The sequence below is a fragment of the Electrophorus electricus genome, chromosome 2 (assembly GCF_041902795.1).
Source record: "Electrophorus electricus isolate QZ-2024a chromosome 2, ASM4190279v1, whole genome shotgun sequence".
NCBI classification, from domain to species: Eukaryota; Metazoa; Chordata; class Actinopteri; order Gymnotiformes; family Gymnotidae; genus Electrophorus; species Electrophorus electricus.
Window position 1 is genome coordinate 33595977 of NC_137498.1, and position 24785 is coordinate 33620761.

General features: G+C 43.6%; 1 protein-coding gene across 1 annotated transcript in view; it reads left to right on the plus strand.

Annotated features, from left to right (window-relative positions):
- Window positions 1-5691: 5691 nt before the first annotated feature.
- ext1b (exostosin glycosyltransferase 1b) overlaps window positions 5692-24785 on the plus strand; it is a 54639-nt gene continuing 35545 nt past the window's right edge. Inside the window, exon 1 of the mRNA XM_027027029.3 lies at window positions 5692-7479. Coding sequence (XP_026882830.2) covers window positions 6536-7479 — 944 coding nt within the window. The 5' untranslated portion in view covers window positions 5692-6535. The remainder of the gene's footprint in view (window positions 7480-24785) is intronic.

The window sequence follows — 24785 nt, forward strand, 5'->3', positions numbered from 1 at the left end:
ACATTTGGAGATTCCTGGTGCACATACAGGGAGAGATTTACATGGCCTTGCCCTGCTGAATCTCAGTGAAAAACTGACAAATTGAAAAACTGACATTAAATATTGTCCAACATCAACCAAAGTTAGCACTGTCTCCCAGACCCATGCACAGACACAATATGCAACAGGGTTTATGATGTTAGAGAAAACATAGCGCAAGGCAGTGATGGCACTCCAGACATTTTGTGTGTGCATAAGTGTGTTTGTATGTGCATTCATGTGTGCGTGCACGTGAGAGAGGGGTATCTAGTGCCACAGTCCAGATCATCCTGAATCACTATAGAGCCCCCACACTCGTGTCAGAGCCTTGACCTAAGGAGTGAAGTTGTGCACACAGACTAGACAACATGTGTTGGCCTTTCCCTGGGTGTGTGTTCCTGCCATCAATAACTTACAAAAAAATAACAAGTGAAAGCAGTAAGCTTGCCAAGGCCTACTATATCCTTTATGTTTGATCATTCCACTAAGTGCTTTGGCCAGAGTCGGGGAGTTATGTAAGACTAATGGCTTTTGCAGAGGACCAGTGGTGTCCATTGCAATGCATTAAAGCAAGAAGCAGACTGTACTGTCAGTTTAAAGTATTGTATACTAGTGGAGCCTAATTTCTTTTATTCTACCATCACAGAGATCATCAGACAGTATATCCTGTATTTTTTGATGGAGGCTCACTGGAAAATGCACTGATGAAGAGAGTGAATTAGCTGACAGGTCCTGAGTTAAGTTTGTAGTAAAATCTATACTTTGCCTCAGTAATAAGTGTGATGAAAGGCTCTGTAGTGTACCATACAAAATAGCAAACGTGTCTGTTATCTCTCTGATTTGCCTAAGGCACTGTGTCCTGGTCTCTCTGTTCATAGCTGAAATATTAAAGGGACAATAGATAGTTGCCTTCACACACAGACTGCACAAGGAACTCATCAAAGAGAACTCCTTTTAACCGCACACTTCCCACCAATGATGAAAAGAGACTTCTCCACACGGACACTTACTACACTCAATACACAGCCTCTTGCAGCCCAGCTAAGCATACTAACCAACTCTGAGACACACACACACACACACACACACACACACACACAAACATACACAAATCTGTCATTTTCTATGATATTTCAATGTTAAAAAGAACTGCTTTTTTCAATTTTTGCAGTTTTCCCACATAAAACTGCTTTGCAGAAGCGGAAATAGCTTTCAATGGCACAGGTAGTACTTTTTCTTTGGGAAGGCCATGATGTGAGGCGTGTGCTCATGTCTGAGGAGGCTCCACTTGACTAAGTGCAATACAGAGGCTCTTCAGAAGAGCCTGATTCAGCACAAGGGTCACTGATTCACCAGATAAAGCCCTGGCACCATGACAACACTCTCAGCATCACCAGGCACTCTCTCAAGCACTCCATCACTTCAAGCAGCCAACATTACATATATTTACTCAAAAATGAACAGATTTAACTTTGGATCAAATGGGATCGTAATTATTGCGGAGTTCTTCCAAGATACTTGTAAGTACTAACACAGTCAAAAAGAACACCTAACATGAATTGCTCTTGGAATATATTATCTTAATCATATTAAATCCGGTTTTGATTTCCAAGACCATAAGACTTTCTCCAAACATGACCCAACCTTTCCAGGCTGCACTCAGTGTTCACTGGCCAAGTATATCCAAGCAATCTGTCTTCAGTTAAAAACAGTAGCTCACAGTTGACTTCATGCTAACACATAGATATCTAATCCTGTATTCTTCACACATACAAAGACAGCTAAATAAAAAAAAATGGGATGGGGGAATGCATCTGATACAGAGCACAGGGTAAATAGGGTAAATAGCGTAAATAGGGTAAATAGGGCAAATCAGCAGCAGAACAAGAGCGAACACAGAGAATTTCAACTGTGGTGCAGGGGAGAGTGCAGTATATGACTGGATGAGTGGCATGTCAAAAGAGCAGTATTAATAAGGAAGCATTGTCAGTCTGCACTGGTTAACAGCACTGGCAGTGGTCTGAGAGGAAGCTGTTCAGTGATGTAGAGAGCTGAAACCTGTTCTTCCAGCCTCTTGTTGTTTAAGATAAGGACATATGAGAGCAACACAAGGAGGCATTCATAATTAAACCCTAGTTGCCGTATAGGTGTCTTGTCCTAACGTCTCCTCAGCCATCCTGCTTAATTGTTAAAGCATGTTGTTATTCGTGTTGGCTCTTCTTGTTTTACCCTAAATCTTGTATGCTGCACAAAAAATGAAAGAAGACTCCTGTTTATTGTAAATTGTGATGTGTAGCAATGTACAAATGCCAGAAATGAGGTGAAATTGGAAAACAAGCTGATATTTTGTTGTTGGTCCTGCAAACATGGACTTTCTCACTGTGTTTGGCCTGTTCATCACTGGGAGGAAATGATGATAAGGTTCCGCTCTCTCCCTCTCCTAATCAAGTTATCTCCCAGGCCTCCCAAGATGTAAAATCTGGTCCATGATAGAAGACATACATACTCTATTAACAATTAGGAAGTAACTGTTTTTTTAACCTTGGACTTTAAGTTTAGCCTAGTGTGCTAAATGAGATGCTAATGTTGGTTGATGAAGTGCAACAGCTGAAAACATTCCAAACTGGATTCCAATATCACAGAAAATATCTGCATATACATGTTGTACATTTAAATGAGGAGGAACCACAGGAGCAGTCCAACAAATGAAGGACTGTGTGTGTGTGTGTGTGTGTGTGTGTGTGTGTGTGTGTGTGTGTGTGTGTGTGTGTGTGTGAGAGAGAGAGAGAGAGAGAGAGAGAGAGAGAGAGAGAGAGACAGAGAGAGAGAGAAATAGAAAGAGAGACAGACCTGAGGATCCCCTGCTGATATAGCATCCATCCAGATGCCTGCTGTTGTTCAGCAGCTGGGAGGGGAGGGGGATCACCCAAGGAAGTTCAGCTGCTCTGCTCTGGGCTTGTGGAGGTAGAGTATTAACATTCTCCCTGGGTATCATCAAAGAAGGTATATGTGTGTGTTAGGTGAATATCATATTCCTCTTTTAAATTTCTTTTAAACTAAATTACTGACCAAACTCTGCATGATGTTTCAATATTTTTGTTAATTATAAAACTTTCCTTAATTATGAAACTTTTTCCTACTTTATTCAGCCAGCATATTTAAAAATTATAGTGGATGCATTGAAACTGTAGTATTTTCCTTTTTATGAGTTTTTTAATAGGCTGAAGAGCTTTTCTCCACATATTCTAAATGTCCTGCACCAGAATAGTGCCACATGTAATGGATCTTTTTGATATCTTTTAACTACAGAACTCTCTGTTCAACTCTACAATATGCATGGGTTCCCTGGTCCAGATCTGTACCGAATAAATTACAGCAGAATACAAATGAAGGGGTCCAAGCCAAGAGCTCTCCTTTTTTATATGAGGACAAAAACCTATCAGCACATCTAACCTGATCTGCTTCATTTCTGCCTCTTTCTCCCTGAAGACTCCAGAATCTTTTTTTTCTGTGAAGCCTACCCTTCTCACTCTAACTCTCTCTCACTCACTCACACTCTCTCTCACTCACTCACTCTCTCCCTCTCACTCACACTCTCTCACTCATAATCTCTCCCTCTCACTCACTCACACTCACTCACACACTCTCACTCTCTGTGTCTCTCTTTCACTCTCTTCTCTCTCTCTTTTTCTTTTTCTTACCATTGCATTCTCCTCCTACATCTCCCAGCATTTAGACCTTCATATTGCCAAGAGTGCATGCTGTTCCAGGAAGGAAAGGTCACTTTAAATAAATAAAGAAACAAGGAGGTATCTAGCCATCCCACACCCTCACTTGTGCTTTGAAGGGCTGTTTCTTTCTCTCTCTCTCTCTCTCTCTCTCTCTCTCTCTCTCTCTCTCTCTCTCTCTCTCTATCTATCTATCTCTCTATTGCTCATTTTCGCTTCATCTGCCTGGAAGACATCAGGGAGTGTTGAACAACAGTAGCAAAACTTCAGACTTCCCTCCCACTCCATGACCATGTCAGCATTAGTCATGGAGTAGCAGTTCAATTCCCTAAATGCCTGTGGCTCAGAGGTATTCATGCCTGCACTGCAGGGTGAGCAGGGGCTGTCGGATGAAAGCCAGAAAGGGTCACTGTTCTGAGACAGATTAGAAGCTGTCTTTGTGGAAAAACAGGGAAACAGAATGGAAGAATGAAATGGAGCTATAAAATCATGACATACTGTCACAGTGTTTCTTGATGTACAATTATTAACATGTGGACCCCCCAAATGGAAATGCATTTATTTCATTTAAATGCAAATGGAATAATTTCATAACATTGCTCAAATGGCAATGGAAACATTTTTTTATACCAAGAAGAAAGGCTAATTGAAATGTGCCACACACAGTAATAAAAAATATTTTAATTTTACTGCATGCCTGAAGAGATCCAACACTTGCTTGAAAAATCATCACTTTGCACTTTGCTACCCCCCAAGCACACTCTGCCCTAATTCCACATCTAGCCCTGTCAGGCATGTTCTCTATTTTTCATTCCACTGTTAATGTATCCATTTGTTGAGGCTTTCCCATAAGGGTGTATTTTGGCTGGGGCACTGTCTGACCACATCCCCTGGTGTAGCCGCTCCAACCAGGCCTGCCCGCGACTCTGGGGGAATGCAGCGACTTACATCATCCACCATGGCGTTATCGACCCACGAATCAGGAGCTGCTAGAGGACTCTCAAAGGCTGTTTTGTCTGCCTCCGCTTAGAACTCCCTGCACCCTGCAGTTTACCTCCACCAGACACGGGTATTTGTTTACAGCGGCCTAAATTTGGGGCATTTTTTATTGCCGTACTGCCATGCTGTGGGGAAGAGGAAGTGCTTGAGTGTGGGGGTGCTTATCTGTGGCAGGGAACAAAAGCAAATCCTGCAGGTAATACACTTCTCCACCAACCAGCTGCTACAGTCTAGTCATTTGTTCCTGCAGCACCTTCCCTGAATTGCCAGAAGAAAAAAAAAAAACAAAAAAATAATAAGATGGGGAAAAGTGATTAGTTATGATTGATAAGGGTAATTAATGGGTCATTATAATAGGATTTAATGCCCACCTCTGTTTAGTGGGGAGGTAGTGGAGTGTAGGGGAATGAATGAACAGCAGCCAGTGACGCAGTAGACTGGAGAACTCAGAGCTTTAGGTCAGGCAGCAGGGTGAGCGTGGAGGACAGGACTCCTGTTACCCAGCCTCTATACCAGGGCCAGGGATAATCTATCAGATTTTACACCTCAGTTAAACCTCACGAGATTTTGGATGATGTTTTTCTTTTATGAAAGCATATTTTATAAGGAAATAAATGTATTGCATAGTAAGAATCTTTTCACTAGTGACACAGATGGATAGTTTGGTCAGATGCCGCAAAAGAGATCATGTCTTGCACTTCTAGGCATCAGCATTGATCCCTGTATTTCAACAGTATTCTAGTTTATTGGTATCTTGGACGTGCGCGTTACGTTACGTTGCGTTACTTAATGGTACCCTGACCATTAGATTAACGAGCTGCACTCTGGTAATGAATGGGTGCGATGAAAGCACCGCCTTTTCCGGTCTCAATACAGGCCAATGAACGTGCTCAATGCACTGTGATGGGACGTAACGTAAACTGCCGTCGTGTCGAGATCGGAATGTAAGAGAGTAACAATCGGAACGACTGAGCAATCGGCAATTGGGCGCACGGGTGAGGTGCAGTAGCTCGCTTGTTTCCTAAGCACCCGGTTAGGATATGCTACCGTTCTGAATCTTCTCAACAGGCGAATCTAGTCTCACTCGACCCGCTGTCCCAATGAAAGGATTTGCTTACTGTGTGTGTGTCACGTTCCGCGGAAAGGAAAGAAATAAGTAATGCAGGGATTCGTGAGGTTACAGTGGTTAGGATGACTTGCCCTCCTGCCTGCGTACTCCATAGGGTTTAGGGGAATAAATGGCGTGAGCGGCAAGTGTGACGGGACATCTATTTACAACACTGAAGACAAAACTCTGTCAGCGTGTTAAGAGGACTTCACGTTCTGCTTCACGGTGCGCTCCAAGGGGAAGAAACTACGAGTCCCCCTGCCGCCGCTCACCGATGGAAGTTCAAATATATGACGTATGCATTGAACGGTAACGTGCAAAACCGAGCGCTTCCTAGCTTATGTTTGACCTAGGTCCAGGTTTGAATAGACAAAGTAAAGCTGAGAGTAGCTTACGGGTTGTTTTTATAGCCTAATGTTCGCTACCCATAAGGTTATCCACGTCGTCTTGAAATGTTACAACTTGTCCGACGAGGGAGAGTGAGGAGATGGCTTTTAAGTCGCCCACATGCGCTGGATCAATCGCTTATTAGGGGAACGGATTCTGAAGAAGAGGGAAGAAGCGAGTTGGAAATCCTTACAGCCTGGAAGATGGCGGAGCGGTGTAGCCGGAGGTGGTGAAAGGCAAACTTCGAGCCACTTAAGATTTATTTGCAAACACCGCTGTCCGGCTCGTAGTACACATGCAGGCTAAAAAGCGATATCTAATTTCGCTGTTGACTGGCGCATTTCTGGTTCTCCTGTTTTACTTTGGTGGGGTCCCGGGTCCAGCTACGGGCAGAAGCCGGTATGACCGTATCCGCAATGGATACCGATCAGACCAGCCATGGCCACACTTTTCAGACCGCTTACAATCATTCAACCCCTGGGATCAGACAGATACAGAGGAATATAATATTCACATATCTCCTAAGCAGAAGAGGGATGTTAATACAAGCGTTTACAAGGGCAAACGGTGCCGCATGGATTCATGTTTCGAGTTCTCTTTGTGTAAAAGAAATGGCTTTAAAGTGTACGTATACCCTCAGCAAAAGGGGGAGAAAATCTCAGAAAGTTATCAGAACATTTTGTCAACTATTGAAGGTTCTCGGTTTTACACATCTGACCCTAGCCAAGCATGTCTATTTGTTTTGAGCTTGGACACGCTTGATCGCGACCAGCTATCGCCACAATATGTACACAATCTAAAAACCAAGGTGCAGAACCTGCCTCTTTGGAACAATGGTCGAAATCACCTCATATTTAACTTGTACTCAGGCACATGGCCGGACTACACGGAAGACTTGGGATTTGATATCGGCCAAGCTATGCTGGCCAAGGCGAGTATCAGCACCGAGAACTTCAGACCTAATTTTGATGTTTCTATCCCGCTCTTCTCCAAGGAGCATCCGAGGACCGGTGGGGAGAGGGGATATTTGAAGTACAACACCATTCCACCTTTTAGGAAATACATGTTGGTATTTAAGGGGAAACGCTATCTCACCGGTATTGGGTCGGACACGCGGAATGCCTTATACCATGTCCATAACGCAGAGGACGTGGTCCTTCTCACTACCTGTAAACATGGCAAGGACTGGCAGAAACACAAGGACGCACGCTGCGACAAGGACAACGCCGAATATGACAAGTAAGGGTGTGACTGTCAGTTGCTTTGCGCTGTCAGTCAGATTCTAACGTCTAATACGTTTGGCAGCTTCTGTCGGAAAACATACCCTCGTTTTTATCTCTGAAGTCTGTCGTAAAATTAGTTTTCCAATGCATGTTGTTTACACAGTAATGTTCCTATACGTTTACCCGGCAAAATAATTAGGCTGCGTGTTTCTTCTTTAATATCGCAGCCAGAACTTTATTTGCTACGGTCTAACTGGAGATTATAAAGGCATATAGTCTGTTTTTCCGACAGATTTTGAATTCCGTTTATTGCCCTTGGAAGCTATTGATGTATTGCCTGCGCTCTTAGGAACCCTTCTGAGAGGTTGCCTAGAGTGCTGTCTATCCCCTGAAATAACTTTTTAGGTCCCTTATATTGTGTAAGTTGCTCTGGCTGCACACATTCGCCCAGTTTAAGTTCTTTCCAGCAAAGGGTATTTTCTGTATCTTATGTTTCACTCACTTCTCCTGTTTTGGGATAGCGCAGTAGGATATGCTTGGACACGTTTCATTTAGCCTATCAGAAAACTAAGCTTGTTGGGATCATAACCTCACTGCCCTTTGCACCTTTTTGGTAGTCTTAATATTGCTTTAATGTTTTGCACATATGCCAGAAAGCTTGGTGGTGTCGAAATTTCCAAACAGTTATATTGGACTGTTTTATAGTAAGTCCTTGTAAAAGTTTATAGCCATTTAAGATCAAAGTTTGTGCCAAATGGCAAATTTACTGTGAACTGTTACCCATCCTCCATGTCAAACTATATGTCCAGGTAAACATTGTGGCACTTCAGGGTGGTATCTGACACGCATGTCAAGCTTTTGTTGATAAGCCTTATAAACCAGAGCACTAGATATATAAGCACTAGATAGTTAAATGAATATCATTGGCCTGTTCACAGCAGCAAGCTCTACAGCTCTGTTTTAAGATGAGTATTCATGTGCACCTGTGCTGGGTTTGCACTCGGTTTGCTCCAACTCCCCCCTTTTGGCCAATGGCACTAATGTGCACTGATATTTTTGGCATGGAACCCATCCCTCCCATGACACTGCAGAGGTGCTACTCAGCAGGACTCACTGATGTTAATTGGTGTGTGTGTGTGTGTGTGTGTGTGTGTGTGTGTGTGTGTGTGCGCGCTTGTGCGTGCATGTGGAACAGCTGTTTGGAACATGAGCAAGCTGAGCCAAGCAGAAATCCTGCAGCTGACATGGTTCTATATAGTTTTTCTATTCTCTCTCTCTCTCTCTCTCTCTCTGGCAGAAGTGGGGTTGGAGGTTGATTGAAGTAGGCAAATTAGGTTGGCCATCTTGAAGACTACATGTTTTGCTTCACTCTGCTATTTCTCTCTGCTTTGTTTGATTCCACTCCACAGAACAGACATGATCTACGGTAAAATGAAGCTGCAGTTATCCAGCTGCTGTTTTCTTGAGGACCCCTAACCATTAGTCTCAATTTCGCCTATCCTGATCCCCAAATAAAGCAGCCTCAAGCTGGTGCTTTTTTTTTTTCCTCTGGGACTGAGTAGAGCAATTGGTAAATTTCATCTCCCCTTTAGGGAGATGCATTGTCACTCTATCCCATGTTGCCTTCTTTCCTGCAGAATGCAGGCTGTCCACTGAGGAAAACAGTTTGACTCAACTGAGCAAACGTGCCAAGCTATATTTCTTTGCAAAAAATTGAGTATTGCTTACGATTAATTCTGCTTACATGATATACTAGAAATGAATTAGTGGCTTGTATCTGTGGCCCTCTCCCCTCCCCGTTATTGGGAGTGCTGATTCAAGTTTGGATATGCAACATGTCCAGGGTATATGAATACTCATAAATCACGACTTCCAAACCACCTAAAATGGCTCTGACGTTTAAAGTAGGTTTTCTAAGTTCACAGTGTGTGTAATTCTTCTTTTATGTATCTAAGAGTTAAGATTTAAAAGTTTTTTAAACCATAGCCTCCATTTTATAATCAAACTGTACAGTACCGTTCTAGCTAATTTGACTGCCATGACAGTCATCCACCCTGCTCCAGCCAGGCTGAATGCATTAGTAGGTGGAGCAGGTGCTCCATCTGCAGTGGCACTGTGATTGGGGAGGCCAAAGTCCTCCACCTACCAAGGTGAAAGAAGTTGCCAGTGCTGCTCAGCGGTAAACAGGAGAACAGTTCAGAGCTTTCAAAGGCTCTTGCTGGTCACTGGCTAATTTAGGAAAGCAGTGGAAATCCTATTCATCTCTGTGATTTGTGGAAGTTGTCACACAGATCAGATGCAGATGGACGCCAACCACGAGATTTTCAGACTGGCATTCATTATCCTGCCCTGTCATTGTCACTAAGCCTTTTTTTTTTCCTCTCTCTTTTTTTTATTTTGTTTTTATTTTGTTTTTTTCCTTTTTCTGTTTGTCTGACACATCCTGTTTCCTGGAAAATGTGTCAGTTTGCTGACATGGAAGGGTCATATTTGTAGTCCAGAGTTCCTGTAAAAGGGTTGCTGGGTGATCACTTGCCATGCAGTACCTAACCTGGTAATATTTAACCACCACCTTGCAGCTTTATTCACTTTGTGATGCAGCAGCTAGAGTTGAATTAACTCAAGAACCAATTAAATAATTGAATAACTCATTGAAATAAATAATAGCTGTAGTCTGTAACCGCTCTAGATGTGTTACATGTAAATATATTATCTCACCATAAATATATTAACACACCATGTATTGATGTCACATAGCCCTATTTGACAGTGCTGGTTTAACGAGCACTGAGGGAAGGAAAGTGTTAGTGTCACTTTCTTGACTCTTCTCAGGTTAACTCGCATGTTTCGGTTTCACTGTTTCAGAATGTTCAGACTCTTTGAGGCAAGCCTCTGTATTGCTTCTGTTATTGTTACTGTTGTCACATTAATAAATCATGAATTTTCATGATCTACACTCCTTTAAAGCAGTGGCCTGTGATTCTGTGAAGCTATGCGAATTGAGAGGTAATTAGCCAGAATAGTGTTCTGCTTAATTACTGGTAGTTGATTATACATTTCTGCACATAGCTAATGTGGTGTGACTGCGTGCATGTGTTTACGTACAAGCGTATGTGAACACATCTCTACGTGCAGTGTCACATTTTTGTAGTTCAGTGATTGCTAGACATACACAATAAGTGAAATGCTCAGATGTGAACAAATTGTGGACTATGGTGCAATATTTACACTAGAAAAAAAAAACTGGTAATGGTAACGTTCTGTCTTCATGTCACCGCAACTCTGTTTGTCATCCAGGTGGGTTGTGCTTTTGTGTGGGCGAGTACGTGCACGCAGTGGTGACCTCTATAACCCCTGTCTGTCCCTGTCTGTGTGGCCTGTTCTGTGTCCTCTGCTCTTTGACCCCCATGTATGGGGATTATCCTAGGAACTTTACTCTTGGGGCAAAAACCTGAAGGAAAAGACACTTGTAAAGGGATTCTATACTACTTTACCCACCAGTTGGAGAAACACTGTGTGTAGTATATCTTCAGTCTAGTTCCTTATTCCCTAGACTTTTTTTCCTTCCTCAGAAGCTCCACTGGTTGCCATTAATCTATAGCTATAACTGATTGATTGATTGATTTTTGTTTTTGTTGTTGTTGTTTGACTGTAGCATGCATAGTAGACACATAGATATAGTAATCATGCATTGCAAGATTTACCACCCCTTGGCAAACATTAATAGCAGGACCATTTAGCAAGGACTGAGGCAGTTCAAGTAATTGAGAGTACAATATAAAAATGTGCAAAACGAGTCGTTTTTATCTGAGACCTGTCAGGGAGTGCTTGGCGTTCATGAATTGATGAGAGAACAGTAAACTGGTAAAAGCATCTCTCTTGCTGAAGCAGATGGCCATAGCTTCCCTCCAAAAAGGAATTTACATAGGTGGACATTTGATTGACTACATGCTGCAGACTCTACTGAGAGGTGGAGAATTTCCTTGTGCCGCTCTTGAGATCAAAGGAGTTCTGTAGAAATTCGCTTTGTTTATGCCCCCACAGCTGTCTGGCTGGAGGAACACTAAGGGGAGCTGTACCATTCTTAAAATATTAATGTCCAAATGGGCTAGAATAATTTAAGTAAATTAAGAACTTGCTTCTAAAAGTTTATCTTGGCGCACACATTGAAAGAGATAGCAGAGCAGGAAAGGTGTTAGTTTGTATGTTTACCTGAGAAAGCTTGAGTCTGGAGTCCAGTTGAGAACTGCTGAGGGAAAGGTGAGATGAGAGCATGGTTCCTTCTGGAGCCATTTGACTCAAAATAGGAAGACTGTGCTAATAAGACCTGCCACCCTCCTGCATGCAGACTGCATACAAGGAGAGAAGCATTTTTAGTTACTCTTCAGAATGCTATGTTTGACCTATTCCAGCTATAGATTGCTGGTTGATGGTACTGTTTATGTAGCTCTTGTTTCCCCAACTAGATTACCCTCATAAGAGGTGTATGATCTTGCTTCCTCATAAACTGGCAGCTTTGTTGTTGATGGCCTATGGAGGACCCTTGTTGATCAGGAATGAGGTTAAGAGTTGGCTGAGAGGTTTAGGAAGTAGAGCGAATGCGTTTTGTTTGGTCTCCGTGGGGAGCGCTAGTTTCTTTTGTTTGGCCTCAGTGGTATAGAGTGTGGGATGTGAACGAGGTACCACACCCTCTTGGTGAGGCGTAGGTGTGTGTGATTGTGCGTTTCTCATAGTAATGTCATGTCACTCATTTCTTGATGGGACTCCCTGAAATCTTTAGACCATCAGTCTCAAATAGACACCTCTGTGTCCAGGCTGTGCTATGGGCAGAAGGCTTGCCCCACCTCAGATGCAGTGCAGCCACCTGGGGGCTGCAGGAACCACCATAACTCCATCGCCCATGAAGCAAGGGAATGTAAATGGCTCAAGGGGCATTTTTATGGTACGGGTGCCTTTCACCAAGCCTTCCACTACCGAACATTCTGTTGCATTCAATCATGGGCCTTGTTGACCCTTAACACAATTCAATCACTTTATTACTAAATCATTCTTCAAATAAATGAAAACAAACATTTTTATTGCTTGGAAAGCCTAGTGCTGTGCAATTAGCAGAGGTGTGTGTGTGTGTATGTATGTGTGTGTGTGTGTGTGTGTGTGTGTGTGTTTAAAGCATTATCATCTGAAGAATGTGTGAAGAGGGGGAGAGGGTAATGGTGTCAGCAGGGTAGAGGCTGTCTGTAGAAAGACCGTTTTTGTTTAAGTGCTAGCTGATCTAATGGCATGCGCTGTTTTATGGCTTGATTTGACTTCCTCTCCAGTGTTTCTCTCTTTCAGTCTCTTGGCCCAAGGCTCTGAGGGGTTCCTTTTGTGTGAAAAGTTTGCTCAGATTCTTTTTGCAGTCTGTGCCTTGTTGACACCATGCCTCCAACCCCAAACCCCAGCAGACTCCCTCTGCTTTCAAAGCTTGGACAGCCCAGTACCCTCCCTCTCCTGCCCTGACTTCCCAATTCCCACAACCCCCACCTCTACCACAGCCACACTAAGAGCTCCCTCACTTCCCTCTCTCAGCCAGCTAGACTGAGGCTGCCTTTGCTTTTGAACTCTGGACAGTGGACAATGACCACACACTCCGCTGAACCCTGGATTGACAGAATCCGCCCCACTTAACGGTTCACTGGCTGAATGGTGATTGTTGAGAAGCAGGGGGGGGGGGGGGGGGGTTTGACTTGAGGCATCTGGCCAATCTCACAGATCACTGACGACTGTGGTGGAGAATTTGAGGAATATTTAAATTTTTTTCTGTTATTTCCCCCTGCCAACCTACACTCCTTCAATTTGTTCATGGGTTACTGAAGAGCCTTCTCATGGCCACAGCTGGCTGGTGGTGGTGAATGTAGGATGGGGTATGGCTAGTGGCCCCATGCCAGCCACAGTTCCCACTCTGTTTCTCTCAAACACCCCCTCAGAAGGGCAGTATCTATTGTTTTGAGGACTGAAGGATAGTACACATCATCTTTTAAGGTGGTATGCAATATTGTGATTCTGGGAACAGCAAGAAACATGTCAAACTGCAACTTGAGGTTGGATTTTAAAGGTATCCATAGCTGTCTTGTCATGTTACTCATTTATTTTCAAGTCATTTATTTTCAACATGCAGCCAAATATCTGAGGCTTAACTTTGTTTATGCCTGGAACTTTTTGAAGGGGTAGCTCTGTCAGGGTTGGTGGAGCTTTGTTTATTGTTGCCTGCTTCAACTAAAGAAGCAAAGTTTAACATGCACTTTAGGTGAACTGCTCTTTCTCTCACTCTTGCTCATTTATTTTTAATCTGTATCCTCTCATCATGTCTGGTTGTGCCATGTTCATCACATCAGTGTCACTTGTGTTAACTGAAGGAGGCTTTTCCTCTCGTTCTCTTTTCCAGTGTTGCTGCTGGTTATTGCCATTGAACTGCCACTAAATAAGCTCACAGAGTGACAGGATGGTGGACACCACCGTTCTGGGCAGGTCCCAACACTGCTGCTGTGTCCCCTTCTAGGGTGAGCACAGGAAGATGGAGCACTGTCCCGCATGCGACTCTTATCGTCTAGCAAGGCCACCATGGCCTAATGTTCATTCATGCCCAGCACCAGGGAATAGAGCATTACTTTGTGTCTTTGAGACTGCTCACACCTTTGACCAACCACTCTTCCACTGGTTATGAGCCCTCTCTGGATGAAGTTCCATTTGTTCTCTTGCCTTTGGGGTTTGAATAGCTGGTGTGTACAAGGCAGCGTTATGCTCAGGTTTTAGGGGGGCAGGTATACTTGATCTTTTTCCTGTGTTCTCCTGTCAAGTATCTTCACCTATTTCACTACCCCATTTGTAGGCCACTGAGAGAAATTTCTTTGCAATGATACTTTTCTGGTCTGGCCCAAAGGTCTTCATTATGGGAATCTGGGATATTTCATGCCTTTGCAGCGGTGTGGGAGTCAGTCTGCTCTTCTGCCCACATTCACTGTCTACATTCATTACACTATGAGAAAACAAAAGCAAGTTTACTTTCCTTGTTTCTGCTTTTTTTGTCTGACATGAAGGCTTGAGTTAATCTAGCTTGTTGTCCAGTAATAAATGCTGGATACATCTTTCTCTTTGCCCCCACCCCCCACAATTCTCAGTTGTCCGCCCCACTCCAGGGCTTTGCTTTGTGGACGCTTTTTGCTTGGTCAAGTGCTTCGCCGTCCTTAAATGTTTGCTCATGTGGAGCCCTCAAGGCTTACTCAATCATTCACCGGCAGGGATTCACTCATGTGTGTCCATAAAGGTGTCCCCATTTTTTTTTTTTCTGCCTTGATTTGACGTCAGACTTCAGCTTGGGTTCAATGCAGGACTGAACCGAATGGCTCCCTGCTGGAGGTTGCATAATATTAGATACAATTGCTGAGTTTGACTTTTATTTTTTATTTATTTATTTTTTTTAAAGCAGTAGTGCTTTGCATTAAAAATATCTGTCATATAGCATAAATACTTAATATTGTGTTCATTATCATTTACATCAGCATTCATTGTTTTTTTTTGAGAAAGTAACATTAAGTACTATATCAGGGGGATATAAACATAAAAATTCACATACCATTTTCAATGCAAATTTGTTTGTAAGAATCAACTGAAATTCATTTGTCCTTTCCTATTTCAGTGATGTGATGTGTTTATACCACATGAATGGGATTTAATTTTCCATTTTCTCAAGATAATAAAATTCTATTTTAATGGGAAAACATGAATAGTAATGGCCTGATATGACCGTTTATGAATGTGTTGTGTTCTGTTTGTTGTAAATGTGTTATGCAGACATCCATTATGTAAAACTATATATTTCTTATTCAATTGCTGTTGCTGTAGAGCCATCAGCTTGGGTGAACCTTAAGTCTCTGAAGTCTCAGGTAATGTTCTTTTAAAGGTAACTGTCTCTTCCTCCATTCTCTAATCCACCCCAAGTTGGTTTTTTTTGAGGGGGGGGTTGGGTTTTTTTGCAGCAAATTTAATCTTTTTATATACATGTTTAAGATTCTCTGCACATTTTAAGTACAAATCATTTAGGTAGACTTGTCCCTTCTGGTCCTCTAAGTGAATTTATAAGTCTGAGATGTTGGCTCTGTCTTTTGTCAGCTAATCTCTACTTTCAGGATCCTTCCTTCTCAGAACCGTTTCTCCCCTACACCATGTGCAAATTTATTAGGCAAGGTGTATTTTGTGCTCTCAGTCGATCCAAGATGATGAACATCAAACCTGAATATTTAAGAAACTAAAATTGAGGGTTTGGCTTTCTTAAGAGAATGTGTGATTAGCATAATTATTGTGCAAATATTAGTGTGCAGAATTATTATGCAACTAAATAAAAAACTGAAAATTTGTCATCTCACTTGTTTTTCATCTGTTAAAGTGAGAATAATAAACAAACAACTCAATTTACAAATAAACATTTCTGACATTTCAAAAAACAAATCAGTGACCAATATAGCCACCCTTCTTTTCAATAAGTCATAAGCCTTCCATTCATGAAGTCTGTCAGTTTCTTAATCTGTTGATCAACTTTTGGTGCAGCAGCAACCACAGCCTTCCAGACACTGTTCAGAGAACTGTACTGTTTTCCTTCACCATAAATCTCCTGTTTGAGAGAGGCCCACAAGTTCTCACTAGGGTTTAGGTCAGGTGTGTCATTATTCTTTCATTTTTAAGGCCCTTACTGGCTAGCCATGCTGTGGAGTACTATGATGCATGCGGTCGAGCATTGTTCTGCATAGAAAAAAAAAATGGTCGTCTTGAAAGATGCAGACTTTTTCCTGTACCACTGTTTGAAGAAAGTGTCTTCTAAAAATTTGCAGTAGGTTTGGGGGTTGATGTTGAGTCCATCTTCAACTTTAAAAGGTCCAACTAGATCATCTTTATTAATAAGAATAATAAGAATAATAGCAGTACCCTACCTCCACCTTGCTGGCGTCTGAGCCGAAGTGGAGCTCCGTGCCCGTTACTGATCCAGCCACAGGCCCATCCATCTGGTCTGTCAAGAGTCACTGTCATTTCATCAGTCCATAAAACCTTTTGAAAAATCTGTCTTCAGATATTTCTTGGCCCAGTCTTGAAGATTCACCTCATGTGTCTTGTTCAGTGGTGGTCAGGTTTCAGCCTTCTTCACCTTGGCCATGTCTGAGTATTGAACACCTTGTACTTCTGGGCACTCCAGGTAGGTTGCAGTTCTGGAATATGACAGTACTGGAGGATACTTCGTTTGATTATTCTCAGATCTTTGGCAGTTAATTTGCACCTCCCCCTGCCCCCAACATGTTTCTTGTGACGCTGACTCTTTGCAACAAAATGTTTGTTGCTTCTGTGATCACACTCCAGTATTTTAGCAATTTAACAGTGCTGCATCCCTCTAAAAGACATTTTACAATTTTTGACTTTTCAGAGTCAGTTAAATCTGTGTCCCATTTTGCCTGAGGAAAAGAAGCTGCCTAATAATTATGTACACCTTGATATAGGGTGTTGATCTCCTTAGACCACACCCTCCTGCATTACACACATACACATCATCTGATATGCTTAAATCCAATAGGCGTTCAAGTTTATACAGCTTGGTGTTGGAAAATGTACATTAAAATCAAAAGTCAAAATACTCTGTTGCCTAATAATTGTGCACAAAGTATAGTCTGCTGCTGCATCTGCATGTGCGCGTCAGCATCGTGCATCAGTTGATCCCTGCTCACCTGCCAAACTGGTTTTGAATAAGGCTTTTGGAATTCCTGGATCTACCTGCAGTCATCTCTCCACTCAGAACTCCACTCTGCACATCTGCAGTTAATGCAGTTCACTGCACAGAAGACATTATAAATGGTATTTATAACTTGTAGCTCAGAGTTGGGTTTTTACCTGGCCTTCATGTCCAAGCTTCCTGTAGAGCTTGTGTTCCAAGCTGGTCTACTTCTCACCTCCCCTGATTGACAGGGCTTATGTGTGCTTATCAGAACCGCAGCAATGATTTGCGTGCCACCACTCATCCAGATTGTCAATGGTGTCAGCAGATGCTCTGGAATCCATCCACGGCCACATGCCCTCAGATAGCATAAGATGACTAACAGAGAAAATGGGTTGCTAACCATACCAGAGGTTGTTTCTGTTCAGTTAAGCAGGGTGGTGCAGATGGAGTCACCTCGAGCATGAACGGTATAGTTGGGCCGCATGCATATTGTGATTTGTTTAGGCAAAGAACAGCAGGAGACCAGGAAAGACTTCATTTTAATCAGGCCAGCATTCTCCTCCAATACATTATGGTAATTTCTGTCATTGCTTACCTGCTCTCTTGATTGCTGCTCTCTTGATTGTTGACAGAAGAATATTGCAGCCTCTATGTGTGACCTTCACTGCAGTGGGTGCATCTTTAAATCACCCTTTAGGACTCTCCAATCCCATCCGGGAATCAATTACTGGAATTGTGAGGAGAACCCAACCGTGTTCAGCTGAAAGGAACTATGGTCTAAAGTCTCTGGCACCTTCTCCTTCATCTATTGGCTGCAAGGCTTTTGCGTGAGAGTGCCTCATATTTGAGCTCGACCCTTTAGGCAGCTCCTTGACTGGCAGGAGGGTGTCTTCTACCCCAGGCTGGCATATCACGTTCCACTGAATCTGCGTTCAGGGGAGTGACCCTTGACTCCCTGTCTCTGCCTTCATAGGAGCTTAATTATGAGGTGTGTTGTACACTGAGGGACAACACAGGGTGACCTGCAAAACCTCATTATTGGACCCACACAGGAAGGTCGCGGGAGTTCAGAACGCTGTCTTCTAATGACATTGTGAAGCTTCCCACCTGTTCTGCACTGTAAGTCAGAGTCAGGTACTCTGGTTCTCTCATGTGTGTTCTTCAGCTCTCCTCACCCTCACTGTCATGCCTAAATGTCCTCCGTCCAGCAGGCCTGGTGTGATGGCTGTGGGGCGGTAGGAGAAGCCCTGAGCATTTTGGTGAAATTGTCCCACATGGGAGTGGCAGGAAGCTCATTTGCAGCTGTGATTTAGTCCCTGGGCGAAGTGCACATGGGTATCACTGTAGGTGTTCCAGCCTGCTGGCTCTGGAACAGCCTGTGTCGGGGAAACATTCCCTAAATGGGGAGGAGGCGCAGTGGGGACCAGGCTTTTCCAGGGCATCTGCTGTAAAAACATGAGTCAGCAGAACCAGGGGAAAAGAGGAACTCTTAAAATTAATGGGCAGCAGGATGTTGGCCAGATAAAGGAGAAGCTCAGCTCTGTTCCAGAATCAGACTGAGCCGATGCAATAGAAAGCAGAGCGAACTTGGCCAAGACTACTAGCTTGAGTTCCCCTTCCCTCAGGTGCTGTTTATATTAGTGGAGCTCTGTCATATATGTACAAATTGGTCTCATCTCTCCCCTTTGTCTTAGATTCCTTGGGAAGTAGCCAGAGTCACAGTTGCCAAATTGCCCCCCAAACCCAGCACTGAAAACGTGCCATTCAAGGCCTTTAATTCTAAGGTAATGTGTCTTTTCTTCCTGAGTAAAAGATTCTCACCATAACAGAGAACATTAAAAAAAACAAAAAACACTGCCTCTATGGTGGGATTCATTATTGTCTGGAGGCTCAGAAAGAGGGGAGAAATGGCATTAGCCCTCTGATGGCCCTATAGAGCTGTGGAGAAGTGGCTGTATAATTGTGCTCCGCCTTCATTAGCGGCTCAGAGCAGGAGCTTTAATGAAAGGCAACTGGGGGGGGGGGGACATTTGTGCCAACGCCGAGGCGGTCGGGTACAGCGAAAAAGTGCTCCTGTCCAGCAGCGTACGTCACGGCGCCGAAACACACTTTCTGTGCCAAGCCAATGCAATTGTGTTTTCCTGCTGGGAAGCGCCACAAAAGCTGCCTGACCACAGGAGCAGGGAGAAAGAGCCCACGGCAAAAGGTTTTCGGAGCCTCTGCACACTTTATTTGTAGCATTGTTCTGTGAAGAGCTCTTGGCAGGCTCATGCCTCACTGAAGGGGGTACAGAAGGGTAATAACGTTCTACACCCATTTAATTTGGATGTGCTCTGAGTGGATGTGCCCGTGATGTGGGTCACTCTTTGAAAAAATCCATCCATACTGCTGACATGAAAATTGTACGTACAGCCTGAGGCTTGATTCTTTCCTAGCACATTGTTTGTGCATACCCACATTTATGAACTCATGGGATTCAGACATGGACTCACAGTGGGCTGTCTCCTGGCATGCAATTCATCTAGTCGAGAACACTTCCTTCTTTCAAGGTTTTGGATGAAATACTGAGTAGTTATTATTGGATGAGTTGATGGATTACATTTCACTTTGATACATTTTGCTGTGGGCTGTTCTGTTTATATGGTATATAAATTGATTGACAAGGAGACCATGAACAGAACAGTAGATCTGTGATATAATTGTGATGGCGATCGACATTCCACATGAAGCATTTAAGAGTGTGAGAAAGATTTAAACATTTTTTAAACAGCTTTCTAGCTTTAAAGTACTCCAAAGCCTCATGTGTTGCTCTCATCATTATCCATGTCTACAAATTGTGGCACACAAAAAAGAGATGACATCACTGACATGGTCGCCGACAGGGACTTGCCATGGTCATGGCCTCTCTGTCTCTCCTCTTTCTCTTGTTTTCTCTCTGTGTGTGCATACTCTTGCTTTATCCTCGGTTTTCTCTTTTCTCTTTCCTCCTTTTCTTTTTCATTTTTTTTTCTCTCGTTCACAGTAGGGAGTGGCCTTTGAGGCAATGTCCAATCTCTCCTGTGCTGTACAGTCATTTAGGGACCCTCTATCCCTCCCCAGGCCACAAAGATCTAGCCCTTGTGCTCATGTTCACTTGGCTAGCATTTGGTAAACACGAAGCATCCAGCCAAGCAGTTATTTAGCGTGCTGTTTGCATGCCTTTTAGAAGGGACCTGGTGCTTTGTTTCTGGGACACAGGGGACAAAGTTTTGGTGAAGTGCTTCTCTGGTCCATTCACCAACTGTCCTTCATAGAGGTGCCTGGTCTGGTGCCCTGGAGTCCCTGGAGTCCTAGCAGGAGATATCATGTTAACCATACCTATGCATATGCTCAGTCCTGGTCACTCCCCCAAAACTTCATAATTGATCACTCACTCTCTGCAGTTAAACTGCTGCTTACCAGAAGATTCTAATCAGGGAGCTGCTGATGTAAATGCTACAACTTTCCTAAATGAAGACTTGATAATGTGGTATGTATGACTATAATATTGAAATGATGCCATAACTAACATATGTTTTCAACATCTATATTAATTATTTGGCTAAATACAGGATGTGTGGGGTTTGAGTTGTAACAGTGAAACAGGGATTGGCTTCTACTTCTGATATGTCTGTAAAGCATCCTTGAGTTTGAGAAAGGCACTGTATAACTGTGGTGATGATGATGATATTATTATTATTATTATTATTATTATTATTATTATTATTATTGTGTGATACAGCATGCAATATTTTATGGGAAAAACCTCACATTTTTGTTTTTCTCCTTATTGGCTGAGACTTTACCAAAGTAAAGGCAGGGGGTGTTTCACCTCTAGTAGTACCATCTTACACTTGCTCACCACCATGTTTAAGAAGGCTTGAGATCCTGAGTGCCAGACTTTGAGAGGGCAGATTGGAAAGTGTGGATGTTTTACCAGATCAAGCAGGGAAATGGATGTTTTTTTCAACCCATGAGCAGCAGGTCTGGGTGAGCATCTTGGCTGTGTGAACCTAAAGTATCAGCCCAAAGCTTGCAGTGGAAATGCTTTAATGCCCATTTTAGTGCTTTTAGCTGCCTCCTCTATGACCCACGAGCTGGCAAATGTTTCAAAAGCACCCAGTTCAAGAATCTCCCTTAATGAAGGGGGCCTGGTAGGAGAGCAGGGGGGTGGAGTTGCATGAGCCTCCGGTGGACAGCTTACCCAATGTAGTAGCTAGAGGCCCACTGGACGAGCGTGTTGTGGCTGAGCCTACAGGGGGAGGGAATGAGCTCCAGTGAGCTGCTTTAGGAGTCTCGGGTCTGTGAGGTGGCTGGTTATAGAGCCTCTGTCACTCTGCCTGGTCCGAGGAGGGATTCTTTTGATGTGTGTGCACGCACACATGCACATGCCTGCCTGCAAGCCAAATTTTCAGGTCCAATTCAAGGAGATTTGAGCTATTGGGTACCCACCTAATCCCACCTGCCCTTTCTTCTGGCCACTTTTTTTTTTTTTCCATTTCTGTTCCCTTTCTGTTTCCTCTTCCTCCTCCCTCCTCCTCTCCCCACTCTCCATAAAGGAGGGAATCCGGCACTTTGATCAGGTGTCCCGGTAGGAAATTTCCACCTGACCACTGCAGTCTATTTGTGCTTCTCCTGTGCACCCCACTAGCCTGGCTGACCACGTCAGCCCGCCACAAATGCAGGCCTGAAGAGTGAGTGATGCTGGTCCAACACTCTTGCCCACCCTCACCAGCAGGTCAACACATAGCTGCCTACAGCCCCAACCATGTGGCAAACCACCCGCAGCTCCGCTGAGGACACCTTAAAAATGCCTTGGCTGTTCGGCAAAAATGCAGTAGCTAGAATGAGGGTAATTTTTGTGATTAAGCTAGTTTTCATGGCAAGGAATGACTTTGCAATTAATTGCAATTCATCTGATCACTCTTCACAATCTCAAGTTAATGAAAATTGCCACCATAAAAACTGAGGCAGCAATCTTTGTGAAAACCAAAATTTGTTAGTCTCAATTTTTGGCCATGACTGTACATTCATAACTAAAATGGGTCATCCCTATTGTGCTTCTAGGCAAGCTTTATGTACAAATTTGAGCCACATGATGGATTATTGCATCACAGTGGTAGGTGATCATCGTTTGTACACATGTATGGAGGTGTCCAGTAGAAGTGTGGCATTATGTAAATGAGAACGCTTTGGAGATTTCATGTTGTCTATATGCTTGAATGGCTCTTGATTTCAAATTGTGAATGTGTTCAGTCTGTATATGCCCTTAAACCCTGCCACCACCACCACCACCCCACACACCTATGTAATGCATACATGCATGCATACATACACTCTCTTGCCTAATAATTGTGCACAAAGTGTAGTCTGCTGCTGAGGTTGTGTGTGTCTGACACACACACACAGCCCTCATTAGCAGCAGCTCTTTTAGCTGTTGGTAATGAAGAGTGTCAGTACTCTGCTGTAGCAGTGTACTACTCCCATCCAATAAACATCTACAATGATTAATTACAATCTACACTGGCCCCACATCGTTTCCTCCTCAGAGCCTGCTGCTGGGGGAAAAAAGGCCTTCATATCCTCAGACATTCAGGCATGCATGTATGGCTCTCTTTCATGCTTTCTCTTTCTCACATGCAGGCTACATGACACACTTATACAAACTTGGCATAAAAGCTTTGGGTCTACCTATTCAGAAACCACACCACTATCCACTCTAGAGATATGTCCACCCATGCACTCACACCCTTTTCCGGCACCAGACACTAGCCCATACACACTCACTACACAGCAGAGCAAAACTCGGCCTGGCTGTCTGGAGATAAGCAAGTTGGCCAACACACCTGCTCAAAGCCCTCACCGAGCCAATTTCCCCATTCTCTCACATACACCTGTGAAAATGTGAAGATCACCTCCACTGAGACAGCCAACAGACACCACTATTACTCATGTCTGACTCTAGAACGCACACGCACATGCCCCTCCCATGAACTCCTTCAGCTGAACATACACCGAGGCTTCATCTCTGAAATGAAGCAAGTGAAATCATATAAGCAACACCCCCCACCGCCTGAGCCTCCAGTCTTCTGCTCATGAATATGCATATTGCATTCATGCTAATGAGTTGATAGCTCAAGAGACTAATCACAGCTGAATAGCTGCAATAACATGCTCAGAATTTCACTAAAGATGACTCAATCACATGATTTAGACACCAGTGATGTGATGAGTCTTTTCTTACTGTTTTCTAGTCTTTTCTTGCTGTTAACAGATAATCATTAGATTACTTGTGCTAAGCAGTGCATGAAGGCAAGCGCTTTTTTCTGCTACACTGGTGTTATGCTGATCTTGCAGAGCTGCTACTTGGACCAGCAGAAGGGAGTGTTTAAGGGAGTAAGGGCAGCTGTTGCCACAGTAGTCAGCCCAACTCTCTCCCTGGACCATTATAAAAATACCGTAATGCTGTTATGTTGCACTGTGCCTGTCGCTGCTCTTATTTGGACTACAGGGAAATGCTGGGATATCTCAGGCCTTCTTTTTGACAAAGCTCCCCCACCCCACCCTCTGAACTCAATGACTTGGCAAAGACTATAATGAATGAACTACCAACACCTGCTTCTTTGTGATCTTCCGTGCACCATGTTGTTTGTCTGTCTGTCTGTCTCTCTCTGTCTTTCACACATACATACACATGTATACATGCACATCCCACCCCTCAGCTTTGAGCAGCCTTCATTCTAAATCTTTTGGTTTATAACAGACCACCATTTGACTCACCATCATGAATGTGTGTGTGTGTTCCAAAGTTCTCATCCAGAGTCCTACATCATGTGCTTGGCACACTCGTACAGGAATATATGGAAGTGTTTTAAAATATTCAGATGTATCGCAGAGTTCTTTTGGGTTGTTGGAAAGAGTGGGTGGGGTTGGGTGGGGGTGTGTGTGTGGATGAAAGATCAAGTGCATGTTTGGATGCATGTGTGTGGTTCTTTCATGTGCTGTGAATTTCCACTCATCAGTGCACAAAAAACCTCAGAGCAACAAGGAGCAAGGCCAACCAAAACACCACTGAGCTATTTCCCATGCCGACGAAACAGACGTCTGGAGCCGCAGAGATCTGAAAGCTGCCTCTAAACAAAAACCATGCAAACCACACCCCCCAACCAACAGATGACTGCAGGAAAATGCAGTAAAAAGCTTGAGATTCTGCAGAGGTATGGTCTTCAATGACCCAGTCACGCAACTGCACTGCACCCTCGATTCTCCCAGGGTCCCCAACAATGCTACTGTCTCCCATATACGGGACAGGGCCCTAGCTGACAGAAAGCCCCTCCTCCCCCAAACAGCCCATGTTGAACCATGTTGTGTGCATATTAAAGTTGTACACATGTGTAGCAAATCCATCTAAACACTGGTTGCTCTGCATCCCTTCAACAAAATGGCCAATGGGAGGGGAAGGAGGTTTCCACCACCTTTCAGTGTGGTACCAAACAACCAGCCATTCACAAACTGCTTAACCCCTGGGTGGTGGTGGTGGTGGTATTGTTGTTGCTTTTTTAGGGGGG